Here is an 18,360-nt window from a genome sequence, read left to right on the forward strand (position 1 = left end):
CCCTCAAGTTGCCCACAGTCGAATGAGAGAAGGAAAGATAAATCGATCGTGGTTGCAGTCCAGTAAGACTGGTGGTGTAGTAGTGGTGCGCAGAGCATCTTGTGAGAGCATAGGTGAAGGGCAGCTAACCTACGCCGGGGGAATTGTGGAACAGCTCCAAGAAATCAAATATTTATGGAACACACACTGAATGGTAGCCAGGCTCTGTGCCTCGTTGTTCATGGGTGGTCTCATTTAATACTTAAAACAGCTCTGAGAGGTCGATAATCTTTTGGTCCATCATTACAAATGAGAAAACTGAAGTTCAGAGAGGTAAGCAACTAATCCAAGTTAGTGTGTGGCATGGATAGCTTCTGAACTCAGAGTTCTTACCATCACATTACCTGACCCACCAGACTGGATTCGATTCTTCTGACATACGCTATCAAAACACTCTGTACTTTTTCTGATCACTTAGTATAATTGGTAATAACGGAGTTGTGTGATTTTGATCTCTCTCTACAGAACCCATCTATCTTTCTCAGTTCATCGTCTCCTTTCCTACCTAGCACAGTGCTAACACCCCAGCAACCAATAAATATTTTTTTAATAAATAAGCTCTGCTGCTTATTCAAATATTCTTACTAGCCAAGAATCACAAAGGGACCCTAACTTTTCCATTGGGTATATTATTTACATACTGGAATCCTTTTGTGGTACTTTGGTATGTCTCTGTAATAAATTTTATCATACTTAAAAGTTAAGAATGGTTAAAACCTCTTAAGTTTTATTACATTCAAAACTAGATACCCTTGGGAAAACGCACTTAAATATGCTAAGTTTTAAATTATATTCAAAACTAGATACCCTTGGGAAAACGCACTTAAATATGCATCTCATGTTTTCTTTCTTTTTTTATCCACCTCTTTGTTACTTTCAGTGCTAATACTTATTTTTTTGTATTGATGCTAAAATAGTTAAACGTAGGAAGCATAAGGGTAAAATAGTTAAAAATAAGGAGTATAAGAATAGTGCGCGGTTCAGCACCACATGTACTAAAATTGGAACAATACAGAGAAGATTAGCATGGCCCCTGCACAAGGATGACACGCATGAAGCGAATATGAAATTCGTGAGGCGTTCCATTTCTTTTTTAAGGGGTATTAAAGACACTAAGAACATCGTATTCTAGAGAGTTGACTCCTCTGTAATTGAGAAAATTTACTTGTTACAAGAAAAGAAATGTGGAGGCATAAAAACTAATGGTTTATTATGTGAAATATCTGTTAATTCTGGGCACTGGTTGCCTGCATCCTGGTCAGATATTTTGACTGTGTGTCTCTGATTACTTATTTCTTTTCCAGGCATAATAAAGCAACAAATATTCAGCCCTGCCATAAATCATTGGAAAGTTTGCTCTTTTGCCCAAAGGAAGAAATATAATAGGAAAACAGTGTTTGATGGCCAAATTGCAATGATAAAATGTAAGAGTTTTTAAAATTCTTACTTTTTTGTCTTTGTTTCTAGCTTTTTACCTGCACCTACTCAGCTGTCTCAGGACCAGCTTGAAGCTGAAGAAAAGGCACGATCCCAGAGATCACGACAGACCTCACTGGTCTCCTCCCGAAGAGAGCCTCCCCCGTATGGTTACCGGAAAGGCTGGATACCTCGGTTATTAGAGGTAAACGGTTTTGCTGAAATTTATTATAGCACCTTTGTAAAGTAAACGTAAACCCTAAAACTGTTGCATATGAGTTCCAGTGTGATAGAGATTCTTGCTGTGAGCTCTCAAGACATGTAGTTCCCTCAGAAGATTGAGCTTTTTGTTCTTGCTTATTCTCACTGCTTTGTGATCACTAGAGAAGTATACCAATGTATGTCTCTTATGTCAAACTGTTAACTCATGTACAGAAGAAATTAACATACCTTTTCTAAATTGGGACTTATAGTGTATGGAAAATAATGGGGAAGTAAGAGAGAAAAATGAAAGAATGGTTTGATGTTCAGGTACCTTTCCTTCCCCCTTCCCTACGTGCACAGTGCCACATCACCCTGAAGAAACAACTCTTCTCCAGGGAAAACTGGCAGCATTTGCTTTTCTGATTTCTTTCCTGTTAGTTGTAGTGGATAGAACACTGACAAGAAGATTCTTTTTATTAATTTTTTTTTTCCTTATAGCTGTGTTCCTTACTATTTGTGTGACCCTGGACAGATCCTGAGCTCTCTTCCTCTGTTTTCTTATCTTCAATAGGAGAATGTACAGCTTAGATCAATTTGGGAGAAGGTATAGGAGACAGAATTTGATGGTTAATTCAGAGGCAGTGAGGGAGAAGGAGGAATCTGAAATGATCTTTTTATGTCTCTAGCTTGATTGCAAAGAACAGACATTGTTAGCAGCACTTATCCTCCTCATTACTCAGGATCTTGTACATCAGTTCAATGCATATTCCCTTGCCTAATTCCAGGGGCAGACTGCCCATGCTTGATCACCTTTTTTACCTAGGGAGAAATGCAGACACTTGAGGCTTGCCTCCCCAAGGCCTCTTCTTGTTTCTTCTCCATCTTCGTATTTTCATTCTGACTCCTGCAAATTTTCCTCCTCCACTTCCCAAGGGATATACTTTCCCTATTAAAAATCTCTGTGCCTATTCATTTGTACCCAGTTATTATAATTTTATCACTTTGTTTTGTTCTGTCTTTACATGGTTATAATTTTGCTTCACAAATAGGAAGGGTCAAGCCCTAAACTTTTTTTCATATGCCTCCAAGTGGTGATCATGAAACTAATTATTCATTGGATTGAAATATGTTGCTCAGCACCTATATAAAAGCAACTGTATTCTTAGCCTCTCTCCTTTGTCATTATTCCTGCCTGCCACATTCTTTGTACAGCCTCGAAGAGGAACACCCAGCTAAATCATGTCTTCTCCTGACATATTCCCTGGTGGTTTTTTTTGTTTGGTTGGTTTTTGCTCAACTATACTCTGATCTTTATTAATTCTAGTGTCTGAAGGCCAGCTTTCTGACACCTCTGAAGGTATTTTTGTTGTTGCTTTTATTTTCACTGATAATGTAATTTGTAAGAAGCAGAGCAAAATAAATGATTATCAAGGAGGCCATAATGCTCCCTTATCTGGGGCAAAAAGGTAGTACTTGCCGTTATCTAATAGAAGACTGGAGTGTCTCTTTTAAGGGATTATAGATATTCTGCGTTTGGCCTCTCGGTAGATTAGAGTGAGGATGGCAGGCTTCATCTACATACAACAGAAATCGCATCCTTACTTGCATTTCAGCATCAGGACATTTAACATTTAGTACTATTAGTTTTTAAAAGCTTGCATGACTATCATAGGATTCCTATATCCTGGTGGAGCCGACCAGTTTATTTGAAAATGAAACCAAAATGGTCAGCTGATGGAATACTGTGAATGCTTCTTGAGGAGAGTGAATATTCTGTGGAAGAAAGCATTTTGTTCTAGTTTTTAAAGTAAAAGCTGTGATTTTCTGGCAAGCTTAATGACCACATAATGCCACATCTACAGTCCTGAAGTACTTGTTACAGTTGAAGAACTCTAGCAAATCTGAGCATATGTCAGATTGATGGCCTACGTACAGGTAGGACCATTCTGGGAAATGTTTTAACTATTTTCTGCCTAATTTACAAGAAAACATCTTCAGCTCTATTATTTGTTTTAAAAGATGTCAAACCTTTCTTTAGCAAGTAAGCATGTTGTACCTAGAAAATCATATATCTAGGATCTGATGAGATATTTCTTGAAGGAGGAGGACATATAAAAGTGGCTATTTTCATAAATTTTTTTTTCATCAAATCCCCTCTAAATGATTAATATTAATATATTTTTCCTCTAATTTCTTGCCCTTTCTTGAGCTAAGATACTTCAGTTTAGTAGGAAATGTAAAGGCTTTTGGAGTCAAAAGATATGGGTTCCAGTCCTTATAGCTATCCATGAGACCTTGGAAAAATCACTTTTAATTTTTCTAAACTTATTTTTTCCATATGAAAATATGAAGTGTTGAAGAACTATAAGAATTAAATGATAATATATGTGTGAATTATATTTTCTAAGTTTTAATAAGGTACTAAGCAAATATTGACTATGCCAAAGCCTCTGTGTGGATCACAGCAAACGGTGGAAAATTCTGAAAGAAATGGGAATACCAGACCACCTGACCTGCCTCTTGAGAAGCCTATATGTGGGTCAGGAAGCAACAGTTAGAACTGGACATAGAACAGCAGACTGGTTCCAAATAGGAAAAGGAGTACGTCAAGGCTGTATATTGTCACCCTGCTTATTTAACTTCTATGCAGAATACATCATGAGAAACGCTGGGCTGGAAGAAGCACAAGCTGGAATCAAGATTGCCAGGAGAAATATCAATAACCTCAGATATGCAGATGACACCACCCTTATGGCAGAAAGTGAAGAGGAACTCAAAAGCCTCTTGATGAAAGTGAAAGTGGAGAGTGAAAAAGTTGGCTTAAAGCTCAACATTCAGAAAACTAAGATCATGGCATCCGGTCCCATCACTTCATGGGAAATAGATGGGAAACAGTGGAAACAGTGTCAGACTTTATTTTTGGGGGCTCCAAAATCACTGCAGATGGTAATTGCAGCCATGAAATAAAAAGACGCTTACTCCTTGGAAGGAAAGTTATGACCAACCTAGATAGCACATTCAAAAGCAGAGACATTACTTTGCCAACAAAGGTCCGTCTAGTCAAGGCTATGGTTTTTCCAGTGGTCATGTATGGATGTAAGAGTTGGATTGTGAAGAAAGCTGAGCACCAAAGAACTGATGCTTTTGAACTGTGGTGTTGGAGACGACTCTTGAGAGTCCCTTGGACTGCAAGGAGATCCAACCAGTCCATTCTGAAGGAGATCAGTCCTGAGTGTTCATTGGAAGAACTGATGCTGAAGCTGAAACACCAATACTTTGACTACCTCATGCGAAGAGTTGACTCATTGGGAAAGACTCTGATGCTGGGAGGGATTGGGGGCAGGAGGAGAAGGGGACGACAGAGGATGAGATGGCTGGATGGCATCACTGACTCAATGGACATGAGTTTGAGTGAACTCCGGGAGTTTGTGATGGACAGGGAGGCCTGGTGTGCTGCGATTCATGGGGTCGCAAAGAGTAGGACACGACTGAGCGACTGAACTGAACTGAAGCAAATACTATTAATTTAATAAAACTTTAAATTGAATGTCCATATGTTAACTTGAATGATCTTTTTTGTAATTTTAAATTTGACAGACTTAGCTTATCTCCTTTAGAAGTCTTAATTCTGTCTTCTAAATAATTATATATAATCATCATTAGAAATGTACACTCATTTCTGGATGCTTCCTATTTGCTTCTCATGGAGCAGTGAATAATAGTATCATGTTCTTAAAATCTGAAGAAGAAATATAATTCTTTACTTTTTCTTTTTTTTGGCTGTGCTGCACAGCTTGCAGGATCTTAGTTCCCTGACCAGGGACTGAATCCAGGCCATGATGGTGAAAGCCTGGAATCCTAACCACTAGGCCACCAGGGAACTCCCCAGTTCTTTACATTTCTGTTCTAACTGTAGCTTGACCTGTCTTTCACTAAGAAAATTATGTATGCTAAAATGAAAAATACTTACACTAAACATTTTGCTTAATTTGTTCCTGCCATGTACTTAAAATCCAGATCCCTGCCATGATCTAGCAGCTGTTTCATGATCTGATGTTTGTTGTCTTCCCATACAGACTTAATCACTTATGTGTCTGCACCTCTGCCCTCAGTAAGCTACAGCCCCACTGGACTTCGTTTTCTAGAACATGCTGAGCTCAGTTTTGAAGCAGGGCCTTCACACTTGCTGTTTAATCTGCCTAGAAAATGCTGCCCTCAGATCTTCCCATGACTGATTTCTCATCATTCAGGCTTTACCTCATACTACCTCTTCACAAAGGTTATCCCAACCACACTATCAAAAACAGCCTGTCTTCCCAGCCCCTTTATTGCTTTCAAGGCATTTATCACAAGCCAAAAATTATGCCTTTTATATCTTTGCCCACTAAAATGTACATTCCATAAGATCAGTGACCCCTGCTTTGTGTACTGCCATTTCTGTGCTGCTGCTGCTGCTAAGTCGCTTCAGTTGTGTCCGACTCTGTGCGACCCCATAGAAGGCAGCCCACCAGGCTCCCCCATCCCTGGGATTCTCCAGGCAAGAACACTGGAGTGGGTTGCCATTTCCTTCTCCAATGCATGAAAGTGAAAAGTGAAAGTGAAGGCGCTCAGTCGCGTCTGACCCTAGCGACCCCATGGACTGCAGCCAGGCTCCTCTGTCCATGGCATTTTCCAGGCAAAAGTACTGGAGTAGGGTGCCATTGCCTTCTCCAGCCATTTCTCTAGCATCTAGCATAAGGGCTCAATAGTTACCTGCTGAAAGAGTGACTATATCTTAAATCTCAAATTACTATTATTGAACATTCTTTTTATTTCTCTTTATTTATATAGGATTTTGGAGATGGAGGGGCTTTTCCAGAGATCCACGTGGCCCAGTATCCCCTGGATATGGGACGAAAGAAAAAAATGTCAAATGCATTGGCTATTCAGGTGGATGCTGAAGGAAAAATTAAGTATGATGCAATTGCTCGACAAGGACAGTCAAAAGACAAGGTAACCCTCTCATCGATTTTTTTTCCCCCATTGGTAAATATTTCGTGAGAAGTTTTTTTTTTTTTAATTGTGTGAAAATGAAAATGATAACTCTTTGGCCATTTAGTTTATGTTAAAAGTAACAATGAAGTATACTTAGGCTAACCGAAGATGACTTCATAGCAGTATGAACAATATAATATGGCTTCATAACAGCAATGCCTTTTTCCTTAGAAATTCCTCAAATTGATGATAAGTTTATATATATTAATACTTTGGGATTCCATGTATTTGTTTTACATTTAAAAAACAATTCTTGTTTCCCTTCCAGTTTTATTGAGATATAATTGACATATAGCATCATATATAAAAAACAGTTCTTTTATAGTACTAGCTTTTTTTAAGTGCTAGTAAATTTTTAAAAATCTACAATTCTGGCAGTCCTAAAAAAAAACAAAATTTAGTTTTGTCTATAATCTTTTCTATTTCTCTTCCAAAATATGTACATAGTTAATTATTTTAATGGTTCGTTTGAATAGAATAAATCACATAAACTTCTTTCTCCCTTGATTAAGTACAAAACTGGCACTTGCTCATTTTAGGATGGCCCTGCTTACAAAGTAATCCAAAGACCAAAAATAAAATTTATTTAAAATAATCTCATCATAGAGCAGCCACACCCAGAGCCAAGGAACTGTTCTTAAGACCTAGTCTTTTTCTTATAAATAAATACTCCAAATAGAGATAAAATATCTCTTTAGAATTGAATGTATTAGGGACAGTACCTGAGAACCTTCAATACCTATCCTTTGCTTCTTCTCTCTCTCCCAGACATTCTCATTTTACTCTCTAAGGCAGCACTAATGATACATCATTGTTTGCTCCTCCATCATGGATGCTAGTTTAGGGGGAGAACAATTATGCAGTCATGCAAATTTATATCTCAGATTTCAGCTGGGCTCCCTTGATGTTCGTCCAAGCTTAACTCCTACTCTTCTCCATCCTCTCTCAGTTTAACAGGTGACTCCCCATCTATTTGCAGATAAGACTGTTGGAAGAAAATTGTTGGCTTTCTTTATCTTGCACTTGCCTTGTGTCTTGACTGTTCCTTTTGTCACTATAACAAATCTCCTATCTAAACCTAGTCTTGCCAAGTGTATTCTAGTGTATCCTAGATCTCATCTCTTCCCCTTTCCTTTGTAACTTCACCTTTACATGTATTCCCACTTTATATATATACACATACAAACATATGTATCTTTTTTTAAATAAATGACATTTTAATTCTCATAACTCCCATAGACTTGATTTTTTTTTTTTTACTTTTACTGTTTTAAAGATTTTTATTAGTACATAGAGGTCTACTTCATTAAGAAAAATCTACATAGATTTTCATGGTGGCCTTGTGCCCTAATTGTTTTTAAACATTGAAAATTTCCAGTTTTTTACTTTTGCAAGCAGTGCTTTAGTCAAGATCCATATATAACATCGTTTTGCACATCAGTGTTTTGTATAACGGCTTCCCTGGTGGCTCGGGGGTATAGAATCCACCTGTCAGTGCAGGAGATGCAGGTTGCATCCCTGTGTTGGGAAGATCCCCTGAAGAAGGAAATGCCAACCCACTCTACTGTTCTTGCCTGGACAGAGGATCCTGGTGGGCTACAACCCACAGGGTCACAAGAGAGTCAGATATGAATAAACAACAGCAACAGATTTGTATAAAATAAATTCTTAGTAGTATATGTATTGGGTCAGAGAATATTCACATTTCACATGTGACATATAATGCCAGTATGTTCTCTAAAAAGCCTTTGCCTAACATTCATTCTATTCTGTTGTATTTCCCTCAGACTCTCCATCTGTTAGTGACCATGATTTATCTTATTTCTTTAACATTTTTCAGGTATTTCCTTCTCTGCTACTTAGTTCAGACCCTTATCTTTTCTTGCGTAATTTACTGCAGCAAAATCTGAACCCCTCTGCTTGGCATTTGTCTTACCTGCATGAAAAAATGGTAGTTCATGTTTTTCTGTTTCTCTCTGTCTCCTTGCCACAAACACAGCATAAGCGCGCACACTTAAAATCTTTCCATAATCTTTAGGATGAGAACCAACCAAGCACCTAATGACACACTTGACCTCTTGCTTACCTTTCTAACCTAGCATCAGTTTTCACCAGAATATTGAAATCCAAAAATTAAAAGTCCAGTTTTAGCCATTCTGTTTATTTTCAGTACAAAATTATCGACATTACAGGTTGTTGTTACAGAAGAAGAAACTTTCAGGCATTCCTCGTAATATGTCTGCTATAAGGAACTTCTTGCAGTTCTCCTGTTATGACACATTTTTACCTTGGGAACTTCCCCTGTGTGCCCTCTCATGCTAGGGAAAGTCCTCTCCGTGTTCTTTTTTATGACTGAATTCTCTTACTTTCAACTCACTCGTCTCTATTCCAGCGTAATCTCCCTGATCCTCCCTGGCTGGATTGGGTGTCCTTTCTCCCTGTTCCCTGTGGTTAGTAGCAGTCATCACCTTTTGTTGTAATTATCTTTTCACTAATAATAGTCTATGACGTTTAATTATAAGCTCCTTGAGTATAGAGATTATGTCTTTATTTTCCTTTTTGATGCCTAACTTAGTGCCTGACATCTTGACACACAGGCATTCCAAAGTGTTTGTTGGAAGAATTAGAGCTGTATATTTTGAATAATGGAGAAGCACTTTTGCCTGGTTGCTTAGACAGTAAAGAATCTGCCTGCAATGCGGGAGACCCGGGTTCAACCCCTGGGTTGGGAAGATCCCCTGGAAAAGGAAATGGCCACCCACTCCAGTATTCTTGCCTGGAGAATTCCATGGACAGAGAAGCCTGGCAGGCTACAGCCCATGGGGTCACAAAGAGTCAGACCCAACTGAGTGACTAACACACTAACACTTTTTCTGAAGCCACTAAGGAAGCACAGTCCATTCCTACAAAAGGAAAAGTAGGTCCCTATACATGCAGAGCACATCCTGAAAATTTATCCTGTACCAAAAGGCCTTTATTTGCCTTTATTTTGGTGCATCACTCTTTGTTTGAATAGTGACTATTCTTTACTGATATGTGCTACCTTTCCTCTTATTTATTAGGAAAAAGTAACATCTTAGGACAATAACTTGACATTGACAGGTTGTGTAATTTTGAATGAAATATACTTTTAGCCCATTTAAAATGTATATTGGTGATTCTTTTGTATTGAAAGTAGAGTAGAAATGTTTATTTTTAGATTTCAGTATTCTGGCCAAATAAGGTCTCCAAAGTATTTTTCTTTACACAGTTGAAGCCTTGGCATGTCTGTCTATAGTGCAGCCCCTGGAAATGAACCCTGGACTAGTGGTTCACAGGGACACCACTCTCAGGTTCATACTAGCCCTAACGCGAATGGGGGAAGCTGTGCGTGTGTAGGAGCAGGTGGTATGTAGGGAATTTCTCTACATCCTCTTTAATTTTGCTCTGAACCTAAAACTGCTCTGAAAACTGCTTTTAAATAATAATAATAAATAACCACAATGAAGATTAAAAAAAAGAAGACTGGGTCACTCCCTGAATTGAGTAGAAAGATACTGAATAGAGTGACTACTTGGATGGGGGCTGTATGATGGATTTATTTCCTTCTTGCTGGACTTTATACCCCTGGAATATATATTTGAATTCCTTACACACTTTTAATAAATATGTGCTTTATTTTTTTTTTAAGTAGATGGATTAATGTATAAAGTTTTTGAATGGATTTAATAATTCAGCATTATGCATTGGTATTTGGAGGAGGGGGACACTTCTTGACTGTTTGGGACTGTCTTGAGCATTGAATTATGTTTAACATCACTGGCACTATCTATTAAACGCCAGTAGTGCCTCACCTGCATCCCCGCCATTGTTTTAACCAGGAACACTTGACATGTTTTCAAAGATCCTGGGAGGGGAGTTGGAGCTGTTAGCATTGCCCCGTGTGCAGACCACTGATTTTCCTGTGGTAATAGGAACTGGCTACTAAATGTACAAGATAAGATTTTTTTAAATTCATTATTCAGGATGCTGATATGCAGGGTCCTTGACCTAGGATGAAAAGGTTTGTTGGATTATTGAATTTGCACTGTATTGTAGTGATTTCTGATTTGTATCAGAGGGATCTGGTATTCTTCAGAAACCAGGGACTTTTCACTGAAATATTAACAGTGAAAGAGCAAGAATGGAAAATGCTTGGGACTTCCCTGGCAGTTCAGTGTTTAAGACTCTGAAGTTCCACTGTAAGGAGTGAGGTTCCACCCCTGTTCAGGGAACTAAGATCCCATGTGCCATGTGGTATGGCCAGAAAAAAAGAATGGAAAATGCTAGCTCTAGGTATAAGAGGTGAACAAGGCAAGGTTCCAAGGGATCATATTCTAGGGCAAGTCTAAGGTCATTGATCTCTCTAAATGTAAATACTGTGTCTAAGACTTAATGGTAATACAAAATTGGGAAAGAGAAAAAAATTTAATGTCAATAGAACTAAATCCCTTTTTTGTCCAATGGTGACTTCAGTGGTAAATCTTAAAAAGTGTTTACATTTTTCCATCTGAAATAGTTATATAGGAAATGTTACATATATGATATTACCTAGAAGAATGCCTTCAACCCTCCCCACCTGAAAAAAAACCTCCAAACTTTAAGATAAATTTTAGGTTGTTACCTTGTTCATAATATATCACAAACTATAGTGTTTTGATATAACCAAAAGATAGTGTTTTCTTTCTACCTCTGAAACGATAGATACGTTGACAGGCTTATCCTTTTAGTCAATCCAGTCCTTTGCCAGTTTTCAGTCATGAAAAAAATTCTGTTTCACGGATGAGTTACTACTTTATCTTGTTCACAGAGCTCATTTGTGCTCCTGATACCTTCAAAAGTATATTGTATTTTTCAGATAATCCTCCCCAGTCCCTTTGTCTCCTGAGATACGAGTTTCTTCAGCACATTTGGTTCTCAGGCAATAAAAATTTGGGGTTTTATAGTTAATTACCTTGGAGGAATCACGCTCTTCAGATGTCCTTCACTCAGCTTTGTGAGATGCTAGAATCTTATTGATGCTCATTTAAAGGGTTATTAACTTTGGAATACCCAAATAAGAAGCAGCAAATGGCTCTTGTATGCTAAATTAGTATTGAGACTTTATGTTGAGCATGTATGACTATGAGGGAGCCATTTACTTAAAATCCTTTCCTGTAATGATTGCTGTAAACAGTAGTTAACTCTTCATAGTTTTGGTAGTATTTTCCACAGATTGTTATGTAACTTTTAATTCTTAAGATACAGATTTTTCCATCCTGAAAAGGTGTTCGATTTTGAGGTCAGTTACTGGCTGTGTGATCTTAACGCACTGAGCCTTGCTTTTCTCACTAGAGTGAGCTTCAAAGCACCTTCCAAAATGAACACTGAGAGAATGGTGACGCTGCTGCTGCGAAGCCGCGTCAGTTGTGTCCGACTCTGTGCGGCCCCATAGACGGCAGCCCACCAGGCTCCCCCGTCCACAGGATTCTCCAGGCAAGAACAGCGGAGCGGGTCGCCTTTCCCTTCTCCAGTGGTGACTCTAGTAGCTCCCATATCAGTAAACATGTTTTGTGGTTAAAGTATGTGTACTTCTTACCTGCTCCCTTTTCTCATTCCTGACAAAGACAAGCTAGAGATTTTGGCCTATATCCATGATACAGTTTTTCCAGGAAATCAGAAGCTTATATAAAACATTCTGCAATCCCAACATGTATACATACACCTTTAACATAGAATAGAGTATCTGTAAAAGTCATACATTCATTCATTTTTACAAAAACTATTGACTGAAAGCCTCCTGTGGACCAGGCATTCTTATAAGCACTGGAGGTACTTTAATGAATAAGAGATTCCTCATCAGTGATATAGGTATAATCGTTGTGCACACCTCATAGGGTTGATACAAAAAGTTAAATTCGTTTTTATATATATATATATATATATAGAGAGAGAGAGAGAGAGAGAGAGAGAGAGAGAAGGCAATGGCACCCCCACTCCAGTACTCTTGCCTGGAAAATCCCATGGATGGAGGAGCCCTGTAGGCTGCAGTCCATGGGGTTGCTCAGAGTCGGACACGACTGAGCAACTTCACTTTCACTTTTCACCTTCATGCATTGGAGAAGGAAATGGCAACCCACTCCAGTGTTCTTGCCTGGAGAATCCCAGGGACGGGGGAGCCTGGTGGACTGCTGTCTATGGAGTCGCACAGAGTCGGACACAACCGAAGCGACTTAGCAGCAGCAGTATATATATATATATATATATATATATATATGTAAAACAAAAGGACAGTGGCACAAAATATGTGCTTAATATATGTTAGCTGTTTTGTTATTACTTTAATGGTGAAGACAAAGATTTAAAACAGATAGTTTCGTACTGTGAGCAGTGCTTTGAAGAGAGCAAATAGAGTACTGTGACACCAAATGATTGGATGGGGAGGAATTGCTCCTGTAGCAAGGGTAGTCATAGGAGGCCTTACTCTTGCATGCGTGACCTTTGAATCAAGACTCAGGTTGAGAATCCAGTTGAAGAACTGGGAGCAATATTCTGTAAAGGTCCAGAATTGGGGGAAAGCAAGTTGTTAAGTTGTCCTTTCTCTGTATGTGTGTTAAAGAATGCCTAACTCAAGCATCAAAATCTAGAATGCTGCTTATTTGTTAAATTTCCAATACCTCTATTTTTCTATAAAATCTGCCATGTAGGTTATTATGGAAGTATTCAAGAAGTAAACATGAGCATGAAAGTCAGCAATATTCTATTTGGCAGAGGCCCACCGATCAGAAAACAGTCCTAAATGAGTGTGAAATAAGGTGTGTGTATAGGTTTTTTTTTTTTTCCATGGAAGAATGTGTTCTGAGTTTTTTGACCATGGCATATGTTCATTTTCTTATCTCTGAATATAGATGATGCGATAAAAGACAAACATTACAAGTAGGGCCAGGTCAATGAAATTTTTTAGGCCCACAGGATTTGGAAATGATTCACTAACCTGACTTAAGTTCCAATGAGTTTGTAATCCAAGATAATAGTGCTTTAGGCAGTTTATATCATCATTAATTTCAAGTCCTAGTGAGCCTCAAAAATAGGGATCACTGATGCGTAAGATTTTGTTGGCACAATTTATTTGGATACTGACTTGATTAGAAGATCTCAAATAATTTAAATGCATGAGGTCAGAGGAAAATTATTAGCTTTTATAGCCAGGGCAGCAATTTGTGTATATATTTTAAGCTTCCTTGGTTTTAAAATCTAAAAGACAAAATCTGTGTCCTAAATTTATAAGTGTGCTGAGAGGACATTTTGACTTCTGAAATGACTTAATGAGGTTGCTTCTCTTCATTCTTTGCTTTTCTTAAGCCTGCTTGTGTTTGAACATTTTAGGTCATTTATAGCAAGTACACTGACCTGGTTCCCAAGGAAGTCATGAATGCAGATGACCCAGACCTTCAAAGACCTGATGAAGAAGCCATTAAAGAGGTAACTGGGAATTGATATATGTAATTATTTTAGATGAGTTTTTACATCTTCATTAACTTTCAAAGCACTCATTGTGGCATTTATTATTTCAGATAACAGAAAAGACAAGGGTAGCCTTAGAAAAATCTGTATCGCAGAAGGTTGCAGCAGCCATGCCAGTCCGAGCAGCTGATAAACTGGCTCCTGCTCAGTATATCCGGTATGAATCATGCCTGGAGGTTTTAGCTTCATGTTGGAAGTGATTGGAGTTGGGGGTCCTGGTATTCTTTCGCTATCCTTAATCATAATTGTAAATGTAGTTTTTTGAATAATTACTTGATGTCTGTTGATTCTTAGTGCAAATGGTAATTAGAATTTTTTAAGATACCCACTTTTAAGATATTAGCTGTTATGCTATTTTAAAGCATTTTTTTTACTTTTAGAAATTAACAGTTATACAGACTATATGATGTAAACCACAGTGATTATAGTTTTCCATTTTAAAATTATGTGTATAATATCTATATAATAACATTAATACATTGGAAATATTGTATAATACAGTACTACTATAATTATTTGATAGTATGCTATAAATATTAATAATGTATTAATATCACTTATATAATAATAGCCATCCTTATAATACTTCTAAATTTTGAGGAATTTCACTCAACTAAATATTTATGTGGAAAGATGATTCACATATAGATATTAAGGGAAAATTCAGAGCTAGGTAGGGCTGCTGCCATTATTCTTTCTGCTTTATAGCCTATGATTATTCAGAAACTACTAATTTTAAGTTGCTTGCTGAGGATATTATTTTTTCCTCAAATGCAGACTTACAAAATAGGTTCTATTTTCTAGACCTCTTAATGAAATTGAACATGGTACTTAGCATGGTTCAAAATGGACTGTGATGGGTTATTTGCAAACTAATACAACTCTAGTTTACATTCTGTTTATAACTCTGAGTTGCTGTTAGTTCTCTTATCTCTGTTACTATCTGCTCTGCCTAAATATTACTGCAATTTTCTATTACTGCTTTGTGAGAGAAACTGACAATGTAGTCCAGCTTAGGATTGTAATAAAAGTAAAACACCTGTTGAAAACTTCAACTAGTTACACCTGTAGTTTCATCCACATTCCGTAGATACACACCATCTCAACAAGGAGTGGCTTTCAACTCTGGCGCTAAACAGAGAGTTATTCGGATGGTGGAAATGCAGAAAGATCCAATGGAGCCTCCAAGGTTCAAGTAAGTAGGTGGTTTCATGAGAAGGCACCACTATTCTTAAAAAAATCAAAGGAGGGAAATGTCCATCAGCATATAAATGGATAAACAAAATGTGGGGCATCTATACATGGAGTGCTTCCCTGGTGGCTCAGCTGGTAAAGAATCCACCTGCAATGCAAGAGACCTGGTTTTAATCCCTGGGTTGGGAAGATCCCCTGGAGAAGGGAAAGACTACCCACTCCAGTATTCTGGCCTGGAGAAGTCCGTGGACTTTATAGTCCATGGGGTCACACAGAGTCAGACACGACTGAGTGACTTTCACTTTCATACATGGAATATTGTTAAGCCATAAAAAGAAACAAACTTTAATACATACACTGACATGGGTGAATCTCAAAATAATTATGCTGAGAAGCTAGACAAAAACAAGTACATACTGTATGATTCCTTTTATATAAAACTCTAGAACATGCAGACTAATCTATAATGACAGGAAGTAGATCAGTGGTTACCTGTGAGGAGGGAGGGAGTGTGGATAGGAGATGAGAGGAAAAAGAGGCATAAGCAAAGGGGCATGCAGAACTTGGAGGTGATGGGTATGTTCAGTATTTTAATTGTGATGATGAGCTCACACAAGTAAATTGTGTTTACTTGTGTCAAAAGTTAATTGGATTGTGCATTTTATGTATAGTTAGTTGTACATTAGTTGTGCCTCAATAAAGCTGTTTTTAAGAAGGCAAAATATTATTATTGGATGAAATGATGATGATACGGTGGAGGTGAAGTGGGTAGTGATGATGATGACACAGTTGGCTGTTTTAATAATTGTTGAAACTAAGCAGTTGTGATAAGAAAAACAACTTTTGAGGAAAACAGCTTTTCTCCCGAGTTGCTGCCTAGGCATGTTGCAGTATGATGACACTACTCCCATGTAGAAACTGGACATTTCAATTAGGACTTGCATTTAGGATGCCAGTCATAAGTTCCCACTTTGCCTTTCCCAGGGAACATTTTAAAATATAGTTGGCTCTTCATGTCCACGGGTTCTGCATCTGCAAATTAAACCAACTGCGGATTGAAAATAGTCAGGAGAGTTTTCCCTGGGAGTAGTGGTTAGCACTCTGTGCTTCTACTGCAGGGTACAAGAGTTCGATGCCTGGTTGGGAAACTAAGATCCTACATGCCATGTGGCATAGCAAAAAGGAAAAAATTCCACAGAGTTCTCAAAAACGAAACTTAAATGTCATGCCCACCACAACTATTTATACAACATTTACATTGTATTAGATGTAATATAGAAATGATTTAGAGTATAAGGAAGAATGTGTGTAGTTTATATGGAAATACTACTCCATTTTGTGTAAGGGACTTAAGCATTCATGGGGTTTGGTATGTATCCTTGATGTCCAGGAACCAATCCTTGGATACCAGGGGACTACTATAACCACTTAGAGTTAAGTCCCAGGAAAAGTTAGACTTCTCTGTCCCAGCCAGCTAGGTATTACTACCCTGCTCTCTGTCTTCTGCTCACTTGTGGCCTAGGACAGAGGATTGTTCTTCCTCTAGTTCTTTGCTCTCTCCTTACTCCTCACTTCTGGGGTCTTTCAGTTCAGTTCAATTCAGTTACTCAGTTGTGTCCAGCTCTTTGCGACCCCATGAATCACAGCACGCCAGGCCTCCCTGTCCATCACCAACTCCTAGAGTTCACTCAAACTCACATCCATCGAGTCAGTGATGCCATGCAGCCATCTCATCCTCTGTCGTCCCCTTCTCCTCCTGCCCCCAATCCCTCCCAGCATCAGAGTCTTTTCCAATGAGTCAGTTCTTCAAACGAGGTGGCCAAAGTACTGGAGTTTCAGCTTTAGCATCATTCCTTCCAAAGTACACCCAGGGCTGATCTCCTTCAGAATGGACTGGATGGATCTCCTTGCAGTCCAAGGGACTCTCAAGAGTCTTCTCCAACACCACAGTTCAAAAGCATCAATTCTTCGGCACTCAGCTTTCTTCAGAGTAATAATAAATCTTGTGACTATGCTTCATTGTGTGGGTGTATTAAAACTGCACCTTAAATTGAAATGACCCAGTTGGGTTTCACTTCTCCATATTGGGAGCTTGGATGCTGAGAGGGCTATCTGAGGACCCTGTGTGGGTGGCTTGTGCCCCTTTTACAGCAGGTCTTAATCTGCACATTCTTGATTGAATACACCTGCTTTAGCTTCTCAACACATTGGTGTATAATAGATGGACATTCATTATACACTCTTTTGTTTTTGTGTCTGTTTGAAGCTTTACGTAATAAAAAATGAGGAAGAAGACTTGAGTTACTGACTAAAAAGGAAAAATGTATATCATTCTGTGGTTGTGCTTTGGTTTATCCTTCAGGATTAATAAGAAAATTCCTCGGGGACCACCTTCTCCTCCAGCACCTGTCATGCATTCTCCTAGCCGAAAGGTAATCTTTGCTCTAGTTAAAATCTCTTTTTGTACTCATGATTACTAATTTATAAATAACCCCCTATAGAATAAATTCTAGATGTCTATATTATTACTTTTCACCAAACGTATTGTTTCTTAACTTGTTTTTCAAAATCAAATAGAGACCCACTCAAGACTGTAACATGTGGTTCCATAGTATGAGAATGTATATAAAATGTTAGCTGTTAGCTTTATGATTAATAACCTAACCCCTGCTTTTAATGGAATGAAAAGGGTCTGCTGTTTGAAAAGATGTTATCATAGTTGTAGGAAGTAAGTTCCTGGGATCATTAGGTCTGTAATTGGTAGTCCAAGTGACTTTTTTTTTTTTTAGGTATATCTTATTACCCATCTAAAAGAAAAAGTTCTCATCTGGAAGTAGTCACATCAGTTTAAATATGTAAAAATACTAACCAGCATTTGTAACTGTCAAAAATAGATTATATTCCATGTTTTATATTAAAATTATTACTAGAAACCATGATGTGGGAACATAG

The 18,360-nt window shown here is 38.1% G+C and overlaps 1 protein-coding gene and 1 pseudogene across 1 annotated transcript in view; both read left to right on the forward strand.

Moving 5' to 3' along the window:
- SNW1 (SNW domain containing 1) overlaps positions 1 to 18,360 on the forward strand; it is a 35,157-nt gene that overhangs the window by 2,749 nt on the left and 14,048 nt on the right. The window contains exons 2-7 of the mRNA XM_006052890.4: positions 1,507 to 1,660; positions 6,490 to 6,651; positions 14,077 to 14,172; positions 14,265 to 14,371; positions 15,305 to 15,409; positions 17,771 to 17,840. Of these exons, the coding sequence (XP_006052952.1) occupies positions 1,507 to 1,660; positions 6,490 to 6,651; positions 14,077 to 14,172; positions 14,265 to 14,371; positions 15,305 to 15,409; positions 17,771 to 17,840 (694 nt within the window). The remainder of the gene's footprint in view (positions 1 to 1,506; positions 1,661 to 6,489; positions 6,652 to 14,076; positions 14,173 to 14,264; positions 14,372 to 15,304; positions 15,410 to 17,770; positions 17,841 to 18,360) is intronic.
- Positions 1,015 to 1,113, forward strand: LOC112577913 (annotated as a pseudogene).

The sequence above is a fragment of the Bubalus bubalis genome, chromosome 11 (assembly GCF_019923935.1).
Source record: "Bubalus bubalis isolate 160015118507 breed Murrah chromosome 11, NDDB_SH_1, whole genome shotgun sequence".
Lineage (NCBI taxonomy): Eukaryota > Metazoa > Chordata > Mammalia > Artiodactyla > Bovidae > Bubalus > Bubalus bubalis.